This window comes from Aotus nancymaae, unplaced genomic scaffold, assembly GCF_030222135.1.
Source record: "Aotus nancymaae isolate 86718 unplaced genomic scaffold, 86718_ANA_hifiasm-v0.15.2.pri h1tg000010l, whole genome shotgun sequence".
In the NCBI taxonomy this organism is placed as follows: domain Eukaryota; kingdom Metazoa; phylum Chordata; class Mammalia; order Primates; family Aotidae; genus Aotus; species Aotus nancymaae.
In genome coordinates this window covers 62,941,363-62,961,250 of record NW_026988421.1, presented here as the reverse complement: position 1 = coordinate 62,961,250, position 19,888 = coordinate 62,941,363, and the positions used below count along the sequence as shown (strand labels likewise).

General features: G+C 53.5%; 1 protein-coding gene across 2 annotated transcripts in view; it reads right to left on the bottom strand.

The window, feature by feature from the left end:
• UNC5B (unc-5 netrin receptor B) overlaps positions 1–15,787 on the bottom strand; it is a 90,441-nt gene extending 74,654 nt beyond the window's left edge. For both annotated transcript variants that reach the window (XM_021676352.2, XM_021676353.2), the window contains exon 1: positions 15,709–15,787. In XM_021676352.2, the coding sequence (XP_021532027.1) occupies positions 15,709–15,787 (79 nt within the window). The remainder of the gene's footprint in view (positions 1–15,708) is intronic.
• Between the last annotated feature and the right edge of the window lie 4,101 nt (positions 15,788–19,888).

Sequence of the window (19,888 nt, the reverse complement as noted above, 5' to 3'; positions counted from 1 at the left end):
CTGTCTGCCCCCACCTGTAAAAGGGCAGTGAAAACACACACCTCGATGACTTTGTGGGGCTGTTGAGTCAATACGAGGGTCTTTTTGCCTGCAACAGCGCTCTGTGCCTGGGAGCAACCGGCAGGCGATGGTGGGACAGCCAGAGATGGCATGGGGCTGATTCTCACCACCAGCTTTTACTCAAGCCAAGGGATGCAGGGCCCTCATGCACCCCTTTATAGGGTCTGCCAGACTTCAGTTCCTAAGAATCTCTGAGAACTACACGTTCCACCCCAGAAGCACAACTCCCTAGAAGGAGCCTTGGAAAGGAAGTCCAGGGGAGTGAGAGGGAGATGCCCCAAGGCCCGGTGAATTTCTGTTTAGCCTGACCTTCTAGCAGAGATCAGGGCCTCTGGGGGCTCGGGCAAGCGCTCTGGTCCACTGGGCCGTGATGGGAAGGAGGGCGGATGGCTTGATCTACGCTTCCGGCGGCCCCTTTCCCTGGAGAGGCCAGACCCTCAGCAGGCCCTGCCCCACCCTCTGCAAACTCCTCAGGATCCAGAGGCAGGGGCGAAGGAGGACACTGTCAAGGGTGTAATAAACGACTTACTGACTGGTAAGCAGAACTCTCAGGCTTGGAGCAGGACCTTCCGACAATCAAGCCCCGCACCATCCTCCCAGGGTCCCCTCCACCCTCCGGAGGAGCTGAGGTCTGGCTCAGTCTCTTTTCTGGCAGACCAGCTGTTCAGCCCCTGGGGCTTGTTGCTCCCCATGCACCCACACACACCTACTCTCTCCAACCAATCCTTAAAACGGCAAAGGGGCTGACTGAGGCTGGCTCACTGGCCTGTGGGAAAGGCCAGTTCCGTCCATCAATCAACAGTTCTTTAGGGAGGCCACAATCACGCTGGAGGAGTCTGCATTTGATAAAGCAGCTCCAAGTTCAATTCCCTAACCACCCAGGCACTCCACAAGTAACTCCAGAGCATCCAGCACTCCCCGGACATTGAGGAAGGTTCGCAGGAGTAAGACCCAGTCCCTGCCTTGGGGAAGGGGTGTAGGGTGGGCTCATGGAAGGAGCACTGAATCTGGAGTCCAAAAGCTAGGGTTGAACCTGGAAGAGGCCTGACACTAAAAGCTAGATTAGGGTGGGTCACTTCACTTCTCCTAGCCGCATTTTGCTCTGCTGCTAAGACTTTCCTCCCAGAGTCATCGCAAAGACTGAGTGAGACAATGCATGCAAAATGGCCAATGTGGGCACAGAGCAGGCCCAGTAGGTGCCCCTCATGTGCTCAAGCCCCCTCCACAACTATATATATATATATGATATATGTATATATAATGTGAGGCCATTATATATGTTTAATGTTTTCCTGTCTGATAAATGAGAAATGGTATCTCGTAGTTGTTTTAATATGTGTTTCTCTAATTCCGAGTGTGTCTGTTTGAGGGTCATTGTTCTATCTTACTTTGTGAATTGTCTGTTCCTGTCTTTTTTTCCACCTTTCTGTTAGGGCTTGACATCTAAAAGCACTTCGTTCCTTGATATCTAAAAGCACTTTATATACTATAAATATTAACTCTTTGTGGCATATGTTATGAATATTTCTCTCAATTTGTCAAATACTGTGTCTTTTGACTTGGTTTAAGGTGTTTTATGATTTTTTTGGTCAAAAATTTAAAAATTTTTATGTAATAAAACTGACCAGTTTTTTATTTTATTGCCTCTGGATTTTAAGTCATGGTTAGAAAGCCTTTCCCACCCTCAAGGTTAAAAAGGAATCTACTCCTATTTTCATTTAGTAGTGGTATCACTGTTTACATCTGGATCCCAAATCTCCCTGGAGTTCATCTCTCTGTATGGCGTGAGGCTTGAATCAAGTTTCACCTTTTCCCACATGGCTACCTAGTAGTCTGAGCACCATCTACTAAAGAGTCTGTCTTTACCCCAGTGACCGGTGATACCACTTTGTTATGTACTGTATTTCCATAGACACTTCGGTCTAATTCTGAACTTACTATTATTGTTGGTCTATTTGCCAATTCACACACCAGTAAGCACACTGTTTTAATTACAGAGGCTTTATAGTATGTTCCACTATCAGTAGGAATAGTTTTACTTCGTCTTTAACCTTTTCTAATGCTTCTAATTAATTGGCTACTCTCATTTAATCACATTGGCTAATACCTCTAGCATAGTGGTGAATACTAGCAGAGGTAAATACTAGCAGGGTATCTATTACTCATCTTATTGAAAGTACCTTTAGTGTTTCTCCATTAAATAAGATACCAGCTTTAGGACTGGGGTGTGTGTGTGTATTTTTAATTTCAGTTGTTTTTGGGGAACAGGCGATATTTGGTTACATAGATAATAAGTTCTTCTGTAGTGATTTCTGAGATTTTGATGCACCCATCACCCAAGCAGTGTACACTGTACCCAATGTGTAGTCTTTTATCCCTCACCCCCTCCCACCCTTCCCTCATGTCCCTAAAGTCCATTATATCATTCTTACGCCTTTGCATCCTCATAGCTTAGCTCCCGCTTGCAAGTGAGAACATGTGATTTTTAGTTTCCCATTCCTGAGTTACTTCACTTAGAATAATGGTCTCCAGCCAGGTGAAGTGGATCATGCCTGGAATCCCAGCATTGCGGGAGGCCGAGGAGGGCGGATCACTTAAGGTCAGGAGTTCGAGACCATCCTGGCCAACATGGTGAAACCCATCTCTACTAAAAATACAAAAATTAGTCGGGCGGATTAGCACCCGCCTGTAATCCCAGCTACTTGGGAGGCTGAGGCAGGAGAATCGCTTGAACCTGGGAGGCAGAGGTTGCAGTGAGCCAAGATGGCGCCACTGCACTCCAGCCTGGGCGACAAGAGCAAGACTCAGTCTCAAAAAAATAAAAGATAAAAATAAAAATAAATAAAAATGCGTATGATCTGATACGATTTTGTAAAGGGAATATCTCTGCAGGCACTAGCGGGTGGGAAGGAGACTTTATTTGTCCTAGAAGGTTGAGTGGTCCTCCCCACAGGCTCAGCAGAGGAGCGGTGTGCGGGGCTGGCAAGGCGTGGCCAGCCAGGTGTGCTGCCAGCAGGCAGTGTCTGCAGGGTGTCCTGGAGTCTGTGTGGCACGGTGGCAAGCAGTCCTCAAGACCCACCATGTCCCCTTCCAACTTCAGCCTCTCTCTGCCTTGGCTTTTATGTCTCAGGCTCTGAACAGTGTGGGAGCAACTCGGAGAGCGAAGACTGGTCCAGGGATGTGGTGGGCTGGGAGGGAACAAAATGCAGAGAAGAAAACTCTAACTCTCTACTCCCTGCTGGGCCTGCCTGCCCCGTTTTCTAAGAATGGGCAGCCGGCCGAGGGATTATGTAACTTCTGGTGGGCATGGCAGATGGTGTGTTGGCTCAGACAGCATCAAACCCGGCACTGACACTAACCTTCTCTGACGTGGCACCCGGGCCTCCTCTGTTCTGAGATGTGGGGTGTGCAATGGGGTCAGGGAATGGGGGCACAAAGATGGGTGAGAAGTGGCCAAAACTCTTGTCACTGAGCTCAACAGCCGTGGCCAGCCAGGCATGGGAGAAGCCAGGGACCTGGGCCCTCCTATCCCTGCCCCACAGGCAGCAGTTCTCAGGAGGCACTGCCTAGTCCAGGGCTGCTCTGCAGGCCTCCTGCTGCCTCAGAGCAGCGGCCCTGGGGGTTTGGGGAACAGTGTCCAAAGCACCTCTCAGGGTATTTTCTCACTTGGCCCTACCTGGCATTCAGCTTCTTTTATTCCTTTTGCCAATGAGTAAACTGAAGTTCAAAGAAGGTGGGTGGGATTTGCCTATCACACAGAGACAGATTTGGCCTTAGAGCTGAAGATTTTAGACTCCTAGTCCAGTGCTCTTCCTAAATGGATAACAAGGCAGACTCTCCCCTCGCTGATAACTCCCAAACAATTACCAAATCAACCTACAGGGCTTCCTGAACTGTACTCACAGTGCTTTATGGCGATGGGCTTTGATGGCTGGAAGGCATCTCAGAAGTCCCTAGGACAACCCCTCTCTACCTTATGTCTAATATGCCTGTGTCAAAAAGGGAGTAAGACAGAAAGAAGGCAGCGGGTTCTGTGGATCTGGGATCCAGGGATCCCAAATCCCGCTGGAAGGCGAGATCCAGCAATTTGTGGATTTCCTTCTGGGTGGAAAGAAAAGAAAACCGACCTTCACTGACCATGTCCATCTCCTTTAATGTCCCCAACAACCAATCGGGGCCCCACTTTATAGTGAGAAGATGCAGGCTCATGAAATTGCAGTTAATGATGGAGCCAGGTTTTCTGATTCCAGGGCAGAACCTCTTCATTTGGACAGAGGAAGCTCAGACAGGGAAAAGGACTAGCCCGATGTCACAAAGCAAATTAGTGACATGGCTAGGATTAGAATACAGTTTTTTATTCAAAAAAAAAAGAAAAAAAAGAATCCAGTTGTCCCAATCCTCAACTTGGAGCTTTTCCTGCTGTTGTGTGTGTGTGTGGTGGGGGCTGGGGAGGGGAGCTGGATCAAATTGGCAGCAGGGGTCCCTGTGCCCAGCAGTCTTGGCTTTCCTGGGCTACCAGGGAGGAATTCCAGATCAGCCTGTGGCAAGGGCCCCTGACAAGGACAAGTGAGCCCCTAGTTGAGGATGGTTGCTGGGCCAGGCTTGCTGCTTCCTGGGGATGTTTAATCGCCCAAAGATGTCAGTACTGGACATGGTGCCACCGAGAGTCTGGATCAGCCAGAACTTGTGGCCAGAAACATTCTCCTGTACCAAGCCCAGCTCCTACTAAGAAGTTGGTAGCAGTTGCTATAGAGGGCTGAGGCCTGGAGTCAGATCTGGCCATGGCCTTTAGATATACCTGCTCAGCCCACACTTGCTCTCAGGCCTCAGAGCCAGTGTCCATGTGGTGGGCATTCTGTTGAGCCACTAGAAGGCAAGGTGGAGAGAAGTGATAATGGGCTTGTGGCTAGAAGTAGGAAACAAACATTTTAAAGCAGCCTGGACCAGCTGTGCCTTACAAGGGCCACCTTGCAGATAAGTACAAAGTTTACCAGCCCAGCAAGTGTCTGCCAGTCTGCTTTCTCCATGTAAAGGGGCAAGGGCACTTGACTGCAAAACCTGGATAATTCTCTGTGGCTCCGCTGGATTTAGTGAACAAATTCCTTCCTACCTAGGGGCTCTGATCACTGAAGACTTTGCTCTGGCTTCCACCGTGCTGGGCACACCGCGTTGAAAGCAAGCAAGCAGCAGATAATGAAGGGAGGGAAGCAGGCAGGCAAGAGGGGAAGGCTGGAAGCAAAGAATGAGAATCTTCTAATTCTTTAGTTACTCATCCACAGCAGCAGGTACATGGGCAGCTGGGACAAAATCACAAGTACCTCTCGTGAGTAGGGCCTGACCGTGAGTTCTCATTCGTCCATTCTACAGAGATTTATCCAGTACCTCTGGATGCCAGGAATACACATGAGTGAGCAAAATCAGACTCAGCCTCCCTAGTCACCTAGTGCCACGGCTGCTCTGCCATCACCTAGTCGTTTCAATCCATCCCGCCTGCCCCTGCTGAACCTGTCTCCCCATCCCTAGGGCCCTGGCTTGGTGACAAGGAAAGGGAAAAAAATGCAGGCTGCCCCATCCAACAGACTCCCACCCCACCGCAGGTCACTGCTCACTCTGAATCTCACTCTGCCCTGCTGTGTCACAGAGTGACCAAAGGTGGGACAGGGATGGGGGAGGGAGCCAGGGACAACTTTCCTGGAATTCTTGACTCAATTTCTTGTAAGCTCTGCATCCTGCATTGGTGTCCAGGTCCCCAGCCAGGCAGGCGGGCGCCTCTGATCGCATTACAGAGCTGCTTTCCTTGGGCTTTGTCTTCTGAAGGCAGTAATGCCTCCAGATGCCGCTTGGGGCCGCTGGGGGTTGCAGGTTCCTGGGTAATCTCAGCAGAAGACTCCCTGGGGATGCCTCCTGGGTCAGGGCAGGCCCAGGTAAGCACCAGGGACCAGAAAAAGCAGCTTCTCTCTTCCTGGCCCTCTTCCTGGCTCTCTGGCCAACCTGGAAACTGCCACTTGCCACTTGGAGACTCTGTCCCCCTGTTCTGCCCAGAGATGCACAGGGAGAGAATCAGGCCCAGGCCCAGCCCTAGCCCTAGCCAGGGGTCAGCTAGATTGTGGGGTGGAGGAGGGGCAGGAAGAGAAGGGAAGGCAATGGAAATCCACAGAGCACCCACTCTGCCAAGACAGCATATGTGTTAGTTCACGTCACACCAGCACCTGGTGGGGGTGGTGGAACCATGCCTATCTCATAAATGGGGAAGCTGAGGTGCAGAGGGTGAGCCACCTGACCCAGGTACTTCCAGAAGATTCAAATCCTAATGCCTGGGGCTCTTTCCACTGTACTAAGAGAACTCAGGTCCTAGAAGTCTTGAGTTGCTAGATGATCAGACATGAGTCAGAAACTGAATGTAGTAGCATGTGTCTCCTGGGTGGACATGCCACACATTCCCAGCCATGCCTTCACGTGCACATCCCCTAGCAGGGTCACACTCTCCATTTACCCAAAGTCTCTCATCCTTCAAGGGCCAGTCAAGTGCAAACCTTCCCTCCTCCAGGAAGCCTTTTCTGACCACCCAGCCCACACGAGCTTCTTCCTCTCGACATCATAGGCATTTCCCTTCGTTCCACCCAATACATGGTACCCACATGATGATGATGATGATGATCACGACGATGACAGTGAATGCTACTGAGCACTTCAGAATATGCAAAGCACTTCTATGCATAATCTCATTTATCCCCAAATCTGATGAGACTGGTGCTATTACTACTCCCATTTTACAAATGAAACTAAGCTCAGAACTAAGCTCAGAGAGGGTAGGCAACTTGCTCTAAGACACACAGCCAGATGGTGGCACTGCCAGGATTTGAACCTGAGTAATGTGACTGCACAGCCTGCCCTCTAAACACTCGCACAAGACCCCTCCAAAGACACACACATCTCGGCTCATCCTCGAATGGTTCCTCTCTGTTGTATCATCCTAACCCGCCTTGCACCTCATCATCATAGGCCTGGCACTTGGCCCACGCTTCACGCAGCAGCACAAAGCCCATCAGTTCTTCAAGGGTCGGGCCCATGCTTTTTCCGCTTCTGACCGCAGACTGAGCACTTGCTCAGACAGAATGAATGCGCATGTTCCTCAAGTTTTAGGGTGGGCTGGTGTTGCAATGCCGTACGTGGAGATGGGAGTCCTCATTCTCCGACTCTCAAGATTAGCCTCCCCTTGCGTCTGATAAATGAAGCCATGCATGGCATGGGTCCAGGTCTGCAAAGTCTGTCCCTAACACACCCTCAGCAGGGCACACTTGAACTTTGGAGTGGGTGACAAGGGTGGAGGACCACAGGCCCCTTCTTGCATATGCCCAGGCTGCCTCTGCCAATGGGGCCCTTCTCTGCCTCCTGGGCCCTGCTTGGTATCTGGGGTTCTCAGTCTCCGAGGCAGGAGATGCTTATGGAGCAGGAAAAAGGGGCCGAAGTCCCAGAGGATGATTTATGGCTTCAAAGAGAGAGACCCAGGGCCGCATAATGTATGCAAGGGCATTCCAGTCAATATATTGACTTTCCGGAGGGGCCTCTGTAAACACAGTGGTTCTGGGCCTCAACTACCTCTGTTGCTTTCTAGCTGCTGAGGCTTCTTCAGATAGAACCAGACAAGAACCCCACATCCTTACGCATCATCCTTCCACCTTTGCCCCACTACAGACTTACAGATAGGGAGGGAGACCAAACAATCAGAACTCAGACAGGGAAAGGCACTTGCCCAAGGCCTTACAGCAAACGAAAGGCAAGAACCAGAGTCTTCTAACTCCTCGGCCTGGAGTGGCTGAGACTCCCGGCCCTGACCTCCCAGCTTTCACTCCCATGGAGGAAGATGCTGCTGCATCACTGGGCTCTCTCTGGGGCAGGCTGCATGCCAACAGGCCCTGAGTGCTCGCCGGGTGCCAGGCACTGTGCTAAGGGCTTTACCATACATCAGCTCATGAGACTCTCAAGGCAATTCTAAGGATGATGTTATTATTACCCTCATTTTACAGGTGAGAAATGGAGGCACAGTCCAGTTAGGTGAGCTGCCCAAGGCCACCAAGTTAGTCAGTGACAATGCTGGGAGGCCATGTTAACCTCTTCAGAGTTCCAGTTGGCCATGACATGCACTCTTCTGCACCAGAAGCCAAGGACCCGGGGAGGGGTGTGTGTGGAAACAGAGCAGCTGGGGGTTCCCAGAGGTGGTGATGACAAAGGATCCCCCACCCCACCCCTGGCAAATGGCTCACAGAAGTGCTAGGTGGAGGATTCCTTCCTGCCCTTCTTACCCATTTTGTGTTCTCTAGTGGGGACGTGGCAAAAAGTAGGGAAATGCCTCCCCGTGGCCCCACCCCCAACATGATCCTTACCAGTGCTTAGAAAGTATTTTCTGGGCTCATTCCACTTTTAGGAGCCACAGAGAGATATCCAAGAAGAAGAAAGCCTTTTGCCTCCAGGCCTTGCCCTGGTCCTAGCCCACAGAGTCAGAAGCAGCTGAGAGGGCTTGTGACCCAGGCACACACATTCAGTTGAACCTGGGATGCTTGAAGGGGAAATGGGGCCAGAGGGTTGGTTCCCCAAGGATTGGTGCCCACCCCAAGATGGTGAACAGAGCAGATGCTACATGGGCCAAATTTCCCAAGAGCAGGGAGAGGTCAGCTGGCACTCCTGCCCACATGCCCAGCTAGCTAGCACCTCCCATCCTCTCTTGAGGACATGCTCTCAGAAGGACCAGAAAAGGACAGAGGCAAGGTCTGGCACTCATCACCCCTCCAGGAAATCCCATGCCTTAGAACCTTGGCGCTGTTCTGCTCTTCCCTGCATATCATCTGTCACCCTCACATGGCATCTGCAACTCTCTGAATGCCACTTAACATTTCTAGAGTTGACATCAGCATCCTTTACAGACAGCACCTCCTTGAGGGCTGCGGCCAGGGCTGCTTAGGAGTTCTGACCTTGTGATGGTTAATACTGAGTGTCAACTTGATTGGATGGAAGGATACAAAGTACTGATCCTGGGTGTGTCTGTGAGGGTGTTGCCAAGGAAGATTAACATTCGAGTCAGTGGGCTGGGGAGGGCAGACTCCCCCCTTAATCTGGGTGGGCATAATTGAATCAGCTGCCAGCGAGACTAGAATATAAGCAGGCAGAAAAATGTGAAAAGAGAGATGGGCCTAACCTCCCAGCCTACATCTTTCTCCCATGCTGGATGCTTCCTGCCCTGGAACATCGGACTCCAAGTTCTTCGGTTTCGGAACTCAGATTGGCTCTCCTCGCTCCTCAGCCTGCAGACGGCCTACTGCGGAACCTTGTGATTGTGTGAGTTAATACTTAATAAACTCTCCTTGTGTATAGATAGATAGAGAGATCTGATAAACTCTCTCATATATATATATCTGTTCCATTGGTTTTGTCCCTCTAGAGAATCCTGACTAACATAAACCTGGGTCCCAGTCCTGCCTCTTCAGCCTCCTAAGTGAGCTTCCACCTCCTCGGTGGGTTCTTACAAGGGCAAAGTGTGGTTGCACATATGAAAGGCTTTGTAAACTGTAAAGCAACAGTTTTACAGGCTTTGTAAACTGTAAAGCGACTGTGATTCTCCTGTGGGCCTCCCTGCTCCTGAACAGTCCATCTTATCCTCGAGTTAAAGGGATGGGAGTCCTTCCTGTGGCCAGCCCTGGGAATGCAGAGAAGCGCTTCTGTGACCAAGAAAGTGGTAAGGACAGTGGAGTCCAGCATGTGTGTGGGTGTGTCTGTGGGTGTGTCCTCTTTCAATTGCCACCACTGAGAGTCCCAGGCCCCAGCCAAGTCAGCCTGAGATGGGGTTCTCCACTGGGGATGCCACCCACTCAAGCTCTGCTGGCCCCTTCTCCAGCAAACTCCAGAGACCTCACTCCCCTTGGGGGAGACCGGCTGAAGCATGAGCTGACCCAGTTCAGAGAGCAGATCTCCAAACCACAGCTGCTCCCATGCTCTGGGGAAGCTGGAAGCTGACTGAAGGAGGCTCCCGGTCTGGGACCCTGGTCTTCCCAGGGGCAGTAGCCCAAGCAGCTGGGCTGGCTTAGGGTCCATCTCGGACAACCTTCCTCCCTCTGGAGCACCAGGACCCACCTTCAAGCAGGCCTGTCCCATCCGACTCAGCAGGGAAAGCTGTCCTCTGCCCTATCAACAGCAGAACCTGGCATTCAGGACAAATCGTCCTCACAGTGCAGGTTCGGGCAAAATGAGGTCTCTTTAGTGCTGACAGGCAAATGGCCTGTGTCCCATCCAGAAGAGGAATCCCCAACAGAATACAATGGATGGAGCTTCCCATGCCTGGTGGTAACTCACTGTCCCCACATTACACGTACCTATTTATACACAAACACACCACAAGCGTGCCCATATGACATTGCCCACCCCCCACACACCCAAACACACACACAGTCTATACATCACACATCCTGAGTTACAAAAGGCACGCTCCTCAATACACATATCCATCCTCCAGCACACACCCTGTGCACGCCTTGCCCCTACGCACGCCTCGCCCCCACGCACGCCTGACACCCCAGTGCAACACCACACTCACCCTCCCCTCCCACTGCAAACTCCACCTCTGCCCACCTGCTTAATACACATTCTCACCGCCCCCCGCCCCCCGCGACACACACACTCCTTAATACATACTCTCACACCCACAAGCCTGCCTTCTCGGAGAAGCGAGCCGAGCCGAGCAGCGCGGCCAACGGGTAAGTTGCAAGCGCTGGGGGCAGCCTGTTCTGGGAGGTGAGAAGGAGGGCGGCACGGCGCACTCACTCGCTAGGCGGTGGCGTTAGAGCTCCTGGGGCTCCAGCGGACCGATTTAGCTCGGCTGGCGAGGGAGGTGGAGATGGGGACGCGCTGAGTGGGGGTGGGGGGCGCTGGAGAGGGTAGAATCCAGCCCCCCACAAGCGGCGGAAATGCTAATCAGGACGCTTAGTTGGAAAGGGTAAATTCGGGCGCTCCCAGCAGCCCAGAGCTTTAGGAGAGAAGGAAGAGGAGACAAAAGGGGTGGGGGTGGGGATGGGGGAGCGGGGAGGATGCTGATTTATGTCTGCACTTCAGCAAATATTTTCGCTGCCATTAGCGTCGCCGAAGACCAGGAGGAACACCGCGGGGACCTGTGGCTCAGCGCGCTCCGCCCGGCTTGTCTGCTCGCGGGGGCCCAGCGGCCGCGGCTGCTCCGGGTCGGAGTTCCAGTCCAGCGCCACCCAATCCCCAGTAGCGGGACGGGGCCAGAGCCGGGATGCCAGCTTCTCCCAAAAAAGTTTAGGAGGGGCTCACCTGACCCAGGCTCAGGGAAATGCTCGGAGCCGGGGGAAGTGCTCGCGGCGCCCCGGCAGATCGCAGACCCTTAGGGGGCGGGAGGTGGCGCCCCAGCCCGAATCCTCTGGAGCCAACCCAGTGGCTGGCAAGTGCCCATACCCTAGGCCTTCCGGAAAATGCTCTCTCCTTGTATTATTCTAATTACGGTATTTTTAATTTCCTTTGAAAAAATAAGAAACAGAAAAGCACAGAACGCACTTGTTTGGTTTCATTTTGCCTTCACAGCTTTAATGACTCTATTTGTGGAAGCTGTTTAGGAAACTGGTGAGGAGGAGGAGGAGGAGGATGCCAAGAGAAGCACCAGCTCTGGCCTGAGCGCCGGCGTTCTCCTCCCTACCCTCTGGGGGCCATCTGCCCAGACAGCAGTTTCCCTGGGCCCAGGCTCCCACCCCCAAATCCTAGCCTAAGACCCAGCCCGCTCTACCCTTTCCTGAAGGCGGCAGTGGCCTCCAAGCTGTCTCCTTTCCACCCAACCCCAACTCTGAGGGTCAAAAGACCAGCTGCCTGCAGGCCCTGGGGAGGGAGGTTCCCAGCACTGTCCATTCAGAATCACTAACCTTGTTGGAGAGCACTTGGAATGAAAAGGATCCATCTCCCCGCAGCCCATCCCCAAAGTCTTAGGCAGCCCATGACCCTCCTTAGAAAACCTCTGTGGTTCAGGGAATTCGGGGTAGGAGGCAGACCTCATCTTTAGCCTGACATTCAGGAAAAGAATCATAAGACCTTCAGTCTAGGAGAAACTCAACAAAAAAGAGGTGGGGAGGACACTGGCTCCTAACGCTTTGAAATAAAAAGTAGAAACATATTCTGTCCCCAGACTCTACAAATGAGTGCAGAGCTCTAAAATGCTAATGTTTATTTGGCCCTGCAGCCCAAGGGAGCTTGGTTTGTGACCTGTCTTCCCTTCCCCAGGTCAGGGCGGTTGCTCAGGAGGCCAATGATGGTCAGGGGCAATTTGCGCACTAACCTGGTCTCAGAGCTTCTCTCCTGACCTTTGGCTCTGCCCTGGTCCCCCTCTCCTGGAACACCTCTTCACCCTCCCAACTCTCAACCTCTTTCCTCCATCCTGCCATGAGTTCCAGTCTAAAGCAGCCATCGAAGCGATTTTCTCTTTAGCTGCCTGCCTTAAGTGATGCCTCAATTTCAGAGTCTCAAGCCCAGACCCATGATGGTGGGTCTCTAGCCCAGGTGGAACGATGGAGCCAGAAGCACTAGACTGAGGTCATGGGGCCTCAGTTAACGTCCTGGTGCTACCCCTGAGTCCCAATGTGACCTTGGGCAAGTTGGCCTGTCCCAAAGTGTCAACAGTTCAATAAGTGGATTGGAAAAGAGGGGAACCATTTTTATCCTACAGAATTCCCTGTTTGCGGGGGAGGGGAGAGAGGTGGAGGAGAGAGATTACAGGAGAAATTCCTTCCCTGCAGTGGTACTTTCACTTTAATGAGAAAATCCATTAAGACACTTGATTTTCCATTTGTTTAAGTGAGATGGCTGTTTTGCTACAGTGAGTGCAGAGGGAGACGAGGACGGCCTCCACACACACACACACACACACACACACACACACACACCAAGCAGAGACACTAGAAAACTCTGATTTTAATTGCATCTTAAAAAGAAGTATTATCTTGACACCTCAGCTCCTTCTCAACCATCCCAGCCAGAGGCCATGGAAAGGCTCATTAAAAGCTCCAGGAAGGGCTGAAAGGTGGGGTGGGAGGAGAGTTCCAGGGCCAACCAGAGCTTTTGAAGTGGCCTTTTCTGGCTTGTCACTTGCTGACATCATCTTCTAAGGGTCTGGGGTTTTATGGTTCTAGTTTTGATTTCTCCACCATCAGACTTTACAGCTTAAAAAAAATTCTCAGTGCTGTAAAGGGAGCTCATTCCCATATTCACTAGGGATGGGTAGGGGTGGGGAAAATGAGAGAGAGGTGCCTGCCACTTGAGGGGAGCTTGGACACACCCAGGAAAGATCCTTCTCTGCAGGGACAGCCTGGCCTGCCATAGTCTGTTATGGGGCTCATGGCAGAGGCGTGGGTGGATAAGAATGGGAGGGAGGGTCTGCTGGGCTTGAATCAGCCTGGCTATTGGACAGGAGCCCTTCACACAAGTCTGATTTGTGGTCAAGTGAAGGCAAGATTTGGAGAAAGCCAACACTCTGGCCTTGGTTTTGCCCGTCAGTGAAATGGGGCTTGTGAAAGATCCACTGGAAAAACCCAAAGAACATTCTGAAAGAATAATGCTCTGTGCCTGTGGCATTAGAGAAAAAAGATTGTGTGGGAGGCAGGGCCATGTTCTCCCTCCTGAAGGCAGGTTTCTAAGGGCCACACATTCTGGGCAATGAGAAGGCTGCAGGCTGACCCCACCAGCTGGCCCCTCTCCAGGCTGGTGGGCAGGCAGCTCCTGCCGCGCTAAGTAATGAGCACAATTCCGACACGGCTTCTGCTCGCTGGTGAGAAATCAAAGCCTGGTATTAGAGGCCATTTCTGGCTGAGCACCATTCGTGCCCAAATCCATCAAAGCCTTGGGCCTGGGGTTTCTTCTGGGGAAGGTGGGGGCTGGATGCTTTGTTAAGCAGAAAATGCAGGCCACCCTCAGCCTTCCTGGCTAAGCCTACCCACCCAGAGAACTACAGGCCAACCAGTCTTGTCTTTCTCCTACCACAGGCCCGCATGCCCGGAACCTAAGTACTTATTCCTGATTCCACTGTCCTGCTGCTATAAAAACAGCTTCCCAAGACACAATCCTGCCCATGTGCCATTTACAGAGACTTCACCCTACCCTCCAACCAGAAACCAACACCCCAACCCAGCACCTCCCACGACTAACTGCACCCTTTAAAACAAGGTTGGACATTCAGCAGCCTGCCTTCCCCCGTCCCCATCATTACCTTCCAACTTCAAAACACTGCTTTAAATACCAGAGTCTGCCCAAATCATAATTAACTTGGATCAAATGATTGAGTGTTGTAACTCAGGACTTGCACAGGACTTGCACCCCCCTCCCCCCCAAAAAAGTGGGGAATGTGCTAAAGCCAAGCCTTCACTCCTGGCCGTGGGAATAGTTAATTCCCGGGTGAGGAATCTTTGGCTATGGTGGTGGTGGGGGGGGGGTTGGGGGCGGGGGAGAGCGGATGGCAACATCGCAGCAGGAGGTAGGATGGCGGAGGGCTACGTCAACTCGTCCACTTTCTGGTCCAGTTTTCCTGCTCCATTCTCAGCCTCAACTCAGAGAGGACTCCGTGCAGGAGGCCCCTTTCCCACCCGGCTCCGGAGCCAAGGCGCCCGGTGGCCGTGGCCAGCCCACCTGCTGGGGTTCGGGTACCAGAGGCTGGCTCCAGTCAGTCCACAGGCTCCCGAGGGAGATGCAGCCCTGCCAGCGACGCCCGCCCGGTCCAGCTACAGGACGAGCGAGAAACGTATCCATCCACAGCGAGAGAGGCGGGTCAGGGACTTTATTTTAGGAGCCCACCAGTCCGCGGAAGTCATCTTGGTGGGTCCGGAGCGGTCGCTGTACCGAGGAGAGCGCACCTAGTCTGTTCCCCGGACAGCGAGAATGTCAGTGACCCATTTAAAAGGAAACTCGGCAGGATCGCTAAGAACTCCCGCCCGCATCCAACACACACACACACACACACACACACACACACCCAGACACTCAGGGAAAAAAACAATCCTTCCAGACCTGCGGGCCCCGCGATCTCGTGCAAGCTGTGTGTGCAGGACTTAGCCCTCTCCGCTTCAGGAGCCCTGGAAGCCGGCCTCCCCCGGCCGCCGGAGCGCTTCGTGTGCTCCGCAGGTCTTTCGCTCTCTCCCTCTGGTCTGCAGATTCCTGTCCCTGTAACGCGTAAGAGCCTAGGCAAGCCGAGACCAGACTAGGAAGTTACCGGCGTACGGCAGCTAGCGCACACCTTGCTAATGTAGCCACAGTTCTTTTTCCGCGCAGATGCCAGTCGCGCAGGGAGCCGGGGGATCCCCAAGTGGAGGATCCTCCCGGAGACTCAGACCCTGACTCCGACATCCCTTCCAAGGAGAAGAAGGGATCCATCCCTTTCAGGAGCAAGCAGGGAGATTTCAGCTTCCTGTGAACCCCTTCCCTGCGCCCCCCTCCTGCGATGTGGATGTGCCATCGCCCACTTTGGGAGGCAGTAAAATCTTCATTCTAACTTGGGTGCCCTTGCTGCTTTCCCTGCGAGCATCCGTGCGACGAAAGACCACCTCAACTTCAGGGTAGAGTAAGGCGCAAAGGTCCCCTAGCCCCGCGCCCCCAGGCCCGATCGCTTCTTACCTGCTTGGCTTAGCCTCGTGTCCCAGCAGAGCAGCAGTGCCAGCAGCAGCGCGCCCCGAGCTCCGCTCTGGGCCCACATGCTCCCGCGGCCCGGTTCGGGCGCCTCTCCCCCAGGGCCGTCTCCCTGGCCCCAGCCTCGCCGCCGCCGCCGCCGCCGCCGCCGCCGCCTCCTCCTCGCCGTCCTCCCCGGCGCCCGGCCGCTCCAGCCCGTGCCTTCCTTGGGGGCAGCGGCAGCCACGCTGCGCGGAGGGCCGCCTGGCACTCGGAGAGCGATGGGTGCCTGGCGCCGGCTCTCAAGCCAGGCTCCGGCGCGCCCCTCCGGCTCCGGGTCTCCGAGCGCTCGCCTGGCTCCGGCGCTCAGGATCTGAAGTTGCGCGACCGCTCAGTGGCGCTCGCAGCGGCGGCGCCGCGCCGTCCCAGCCCCTGTGCTCGCCTCTCCGAGCCCCGCCGCCGCCCGCGGCTCCGGCGCCCTCGCCGGCCCCAGCCGCCTGCCACAAGGCCGAGCGCCGCCGCTCGCTCGCCGGAGTGAGTTCGCCCGCCGAGGGGGACCGCGCGGCCGGGGCGGGGCCTGGGCAGCCGAGGGCGGAGCCGGTAGGGAGACCTTAAGGGGAGACGCGACGGCCATCTGGGCGGGGCGGAGTGGGGGGACTCCTGGGGAGGGTCCTCGCGAGACGCTGGGCCGAGCGCTTTAAAAAACCCGGCCGCTGGAGAACGGCTGGACGTGGAGTCGGCCCAATTTTCGCTCCCCCAAATGAAGGAAATGTGCCTCTGCTCCTTCGTTTGGCTTGGCCAAGTCATCTTTCTTCTCTGCTTGAACGTAGGACTCTCATTTTTGGCTTCCCTGTCTGTAGTATGCGCTCTGCCTTCCACAAGTGGGGGTCTTTCCAAAAAAGCCTCCCCAAATGAGAACACTCAAGTCATGGTTACGCGGGGGCTTACAGCGATATGAAGCTGGGCATAGGTCAGGATCATCCTGGCTGACTCTACTTGTCTGTATGATCTCCGGCAAAACTGTTAACCAGACCTATGGGAACCCCTCCAGCACTCTGATCCTGGGTAGTTGTAAGGCAGCCTCTACGTGACTGTGGGACGGCCATTTTTGGCTCAGTGTAAACTTGCGACTCTGCCTCTTAATTACGGTGTGACCTTGAACAAGTTACTTAACCATTCGGATGCTCCCTTTACCATCATCTGTAAAATGGAGGGAAAGAATAACTATTTCATAAGGGGGCATATAATTAAATTTTAAAAATCATGTGAAAACTGCAGCGCAAGTGTCAATAATCTCTCTTTCAAAGATTCTCCCCTCCCAGCCAGTCTGATTCGGGGGTGGCCCACCACCCAAGGGTGGGCCAAGGAATACGTGGGGACAGGTGAGGTTTGAAGGATGGGCAGTTCTTGGGATTGAAACCCAGAGAGGTCAGAATGAGCGGATCTCAATTAATTCTCACAACCCACTGAAGTAAGCACCATTTACATCCCGTTTTACAGATGAAAGACCTGAGGCACAGAGGTGTAAAGCTACCTGCTGGAGATCTCAGTGCTTTGAGTGAATGAGTGACTGAGCAAAGGAGACAGGGAGATGAGATTGGAAGGAAACCCTCTGAATGGGAGATCCTTGCTGGAACACCTTCCCTGGGTCTGGATTGGGCTGTGTGAAGGGGCCTGTCCCAGTTATTTCCCCAGAGGTGAGGTGAAGGCAGGACTATCCAGCACCCTCTCCACACACACTCCTCTCACAAGCTGGGGTCTGGAGCATCTGGGGGAGGTCATGCATGCAGTCAGTCCATCTCCCCAAAGCTCTCTGACTGGGCACCCAGCATCAGGAGGGTGGCAATGGGTGGGGACTGGGACTCCCTGGAGAAGGACTTCAGTCCATTGAGAAAGGCTGCTGTGGGCAAAGGTAGGTTGTTTAGCTTGGCCTCTGACAGCCCAGGCAAGGGCAATGGATGAGAGTCAACAGCTCAGCACACCCAAACAGCTCCACCCTTACAGACTGCAAACACACACACACACACACCCCCATACACACCTGCAAAGGTACACACACGAAAACATACAGCAAAGACACACAGGTGCAAAAGGACTCTCCCAGAAACATCACACCTACAAATAGGCACCCCACTCCAGAGACACCCACATACCAAAGATGTATGCCTAAAAAAAGCAAACACAGAGGCACACACAACTAAAAACACGAATAGGCAGATGATTCCCAAGACAAATAGGTATCTGGACCCTTAACTACCACCAGGAAACACATACAGGCACGCCTGTACCAAGACCCACACCTGACCGTCATCCCCCGGATGCAGGCACATGGTCAAGGTTGTGCTTGTGCTGGAGAGCTCAGCAGGGACCTCCGCAGAGGCGGGGTGGCAGGCAGAGACCACAGCATGTTCTCTCTCCCCCGGACCTTCCTTCTCTCTCTCTCCTTCAGGCCAGTGGGGTATTGGAGATTTTTCTAAAAAGTTCCAGTCCTTGGAACTTTGCTATTTAGGTGCTAAAGTGTACCCAGCAGGCCCTTCTAGTCCAAGTATCAGGTTTCTTGGCTTTGTGTAATTCCTGGCTGGAAAGAAGGGGGACTAGGGATGGGGGACAAGCGAAAGGAGGGCATTGACCCTCTCCTGCCGGTCCCTGCCCCACATCCCTGCTCAGCCTAATCATTCTCTCAATTCTTGAAATATGCTCACGGGAGAACCTGGGCCCTGCTCTCCCTCCAGGACTCCAGCATCAGGGTGGGGACCTTGCAAGTTGGGAATCTCTTTCTAACCGCTCTGTGCCCCTGCTCCTGTACCAATTCTCTGACCCTTCTCCAGCCACCTACAGCTGAGCAGTTGCAGATGTGGTTCCTCTCCAGCCCTGGTATCTCAAGAGTGCAGGCTCTCAGCTGAGGCCAGGGAAGGGGCTTCAGAGGGGGTCAGACTGTCCAGAGCCATGCCTTTCCCCAGGATGGGTGAAAAATGGGCAGGGTCCCCATCCCTGAGATGACACATTGGGGTAGCAGGATTAAGATTTGCCTGGGTGTTCCCAAACCCAGTGCCATGGGCCTCACAGCAAAGGTGTTCTGCTGGGAGTTAAGCATGAGGACTAGGCAGTAAGCTGCTTGAAGTCAGGGGCCCTGTGTTCCCTTTCCCCATGGCTTATCTAGCACTTAAGACAGTTTCCTGCACAGCAGGGATTTGAGCAACCTTGGTTTAAGTGGGAACGTTAATAAGGCTAAGGGAAAAGGGGTTGATGGTCAGAGGGCCTACAGACTTGCTGTGGGAGCTCCACTCTTCCCTCCCTTCCATTTCCTGGGGTCTGGGGGTTCTGAGGCTGGAAGTGGGGCAGGCTTTATGGCATAGATCTGCTTTGAAATCAGTCCCAGAGCCAGTTCTGATCCTTGGTGGGGACTGCAGATGCTTCCACCGTCTACCCTCACTTCTCTCAAACCACAGGAGAGTGTAGGAAAAACAGTTCTGGATCCGGATGGATGCGGCCCTAGCCCTGGGGGCTGCTGCTGCCTGCTAGGGGATCTTAGACTAGTCACTGAACCTATCCAAGCGTCAGCTTCCTTAGTTGTAAAATGGGAATAATGACTACCTCACAGGATTAAAAATAATAAGGCCAATAATCTGGCTGTATAAAAACTGCCTATTTGATAACAATTACTATTTAAAAGCAGCTGTAGAGGCTCCCTGCAGGAGTGGCTGGCGGCTTGGGGTTGACGCCTCCCGCTCCTCCGGTACCGTGTGCGCGAAGCTGCCACCAGGCGGCGCGCTGCCGCTTACGCCTCCCCGTGGCCGCTGGTCTCCCGCCTCAGACGTAGGGAGAATTGTCCTGGTCCCATACCGCCTGAGGCCGCCTCGAAAGGGTCCTTGCCCCGGGTTGTCAGGGGAGAGGGCTCTCAGACGACTCCGGTTGCAGGATCTTGAGTGGGAAGGCTTGGGAATGAGTTCGGTCCAGAAGGGACCCCCAAAACCTGGACCCTGGAGAAGGCAAGCGCCTAAGGCTGAAGTCCTTAACGTTTGCTTTACCATCTCTTTGTAATAAACTATCAGAGCTGCCTGGGAACGGTGGCTCACGCCTATAATCCCGGCACTTTGAGAGGCCGAGGCGGGTGGATCACGAGATCAAGAGATCGAGACCATCCTGGTCACTATGGTGAAACACTGTCTCTACTAAAAATACAAAAATT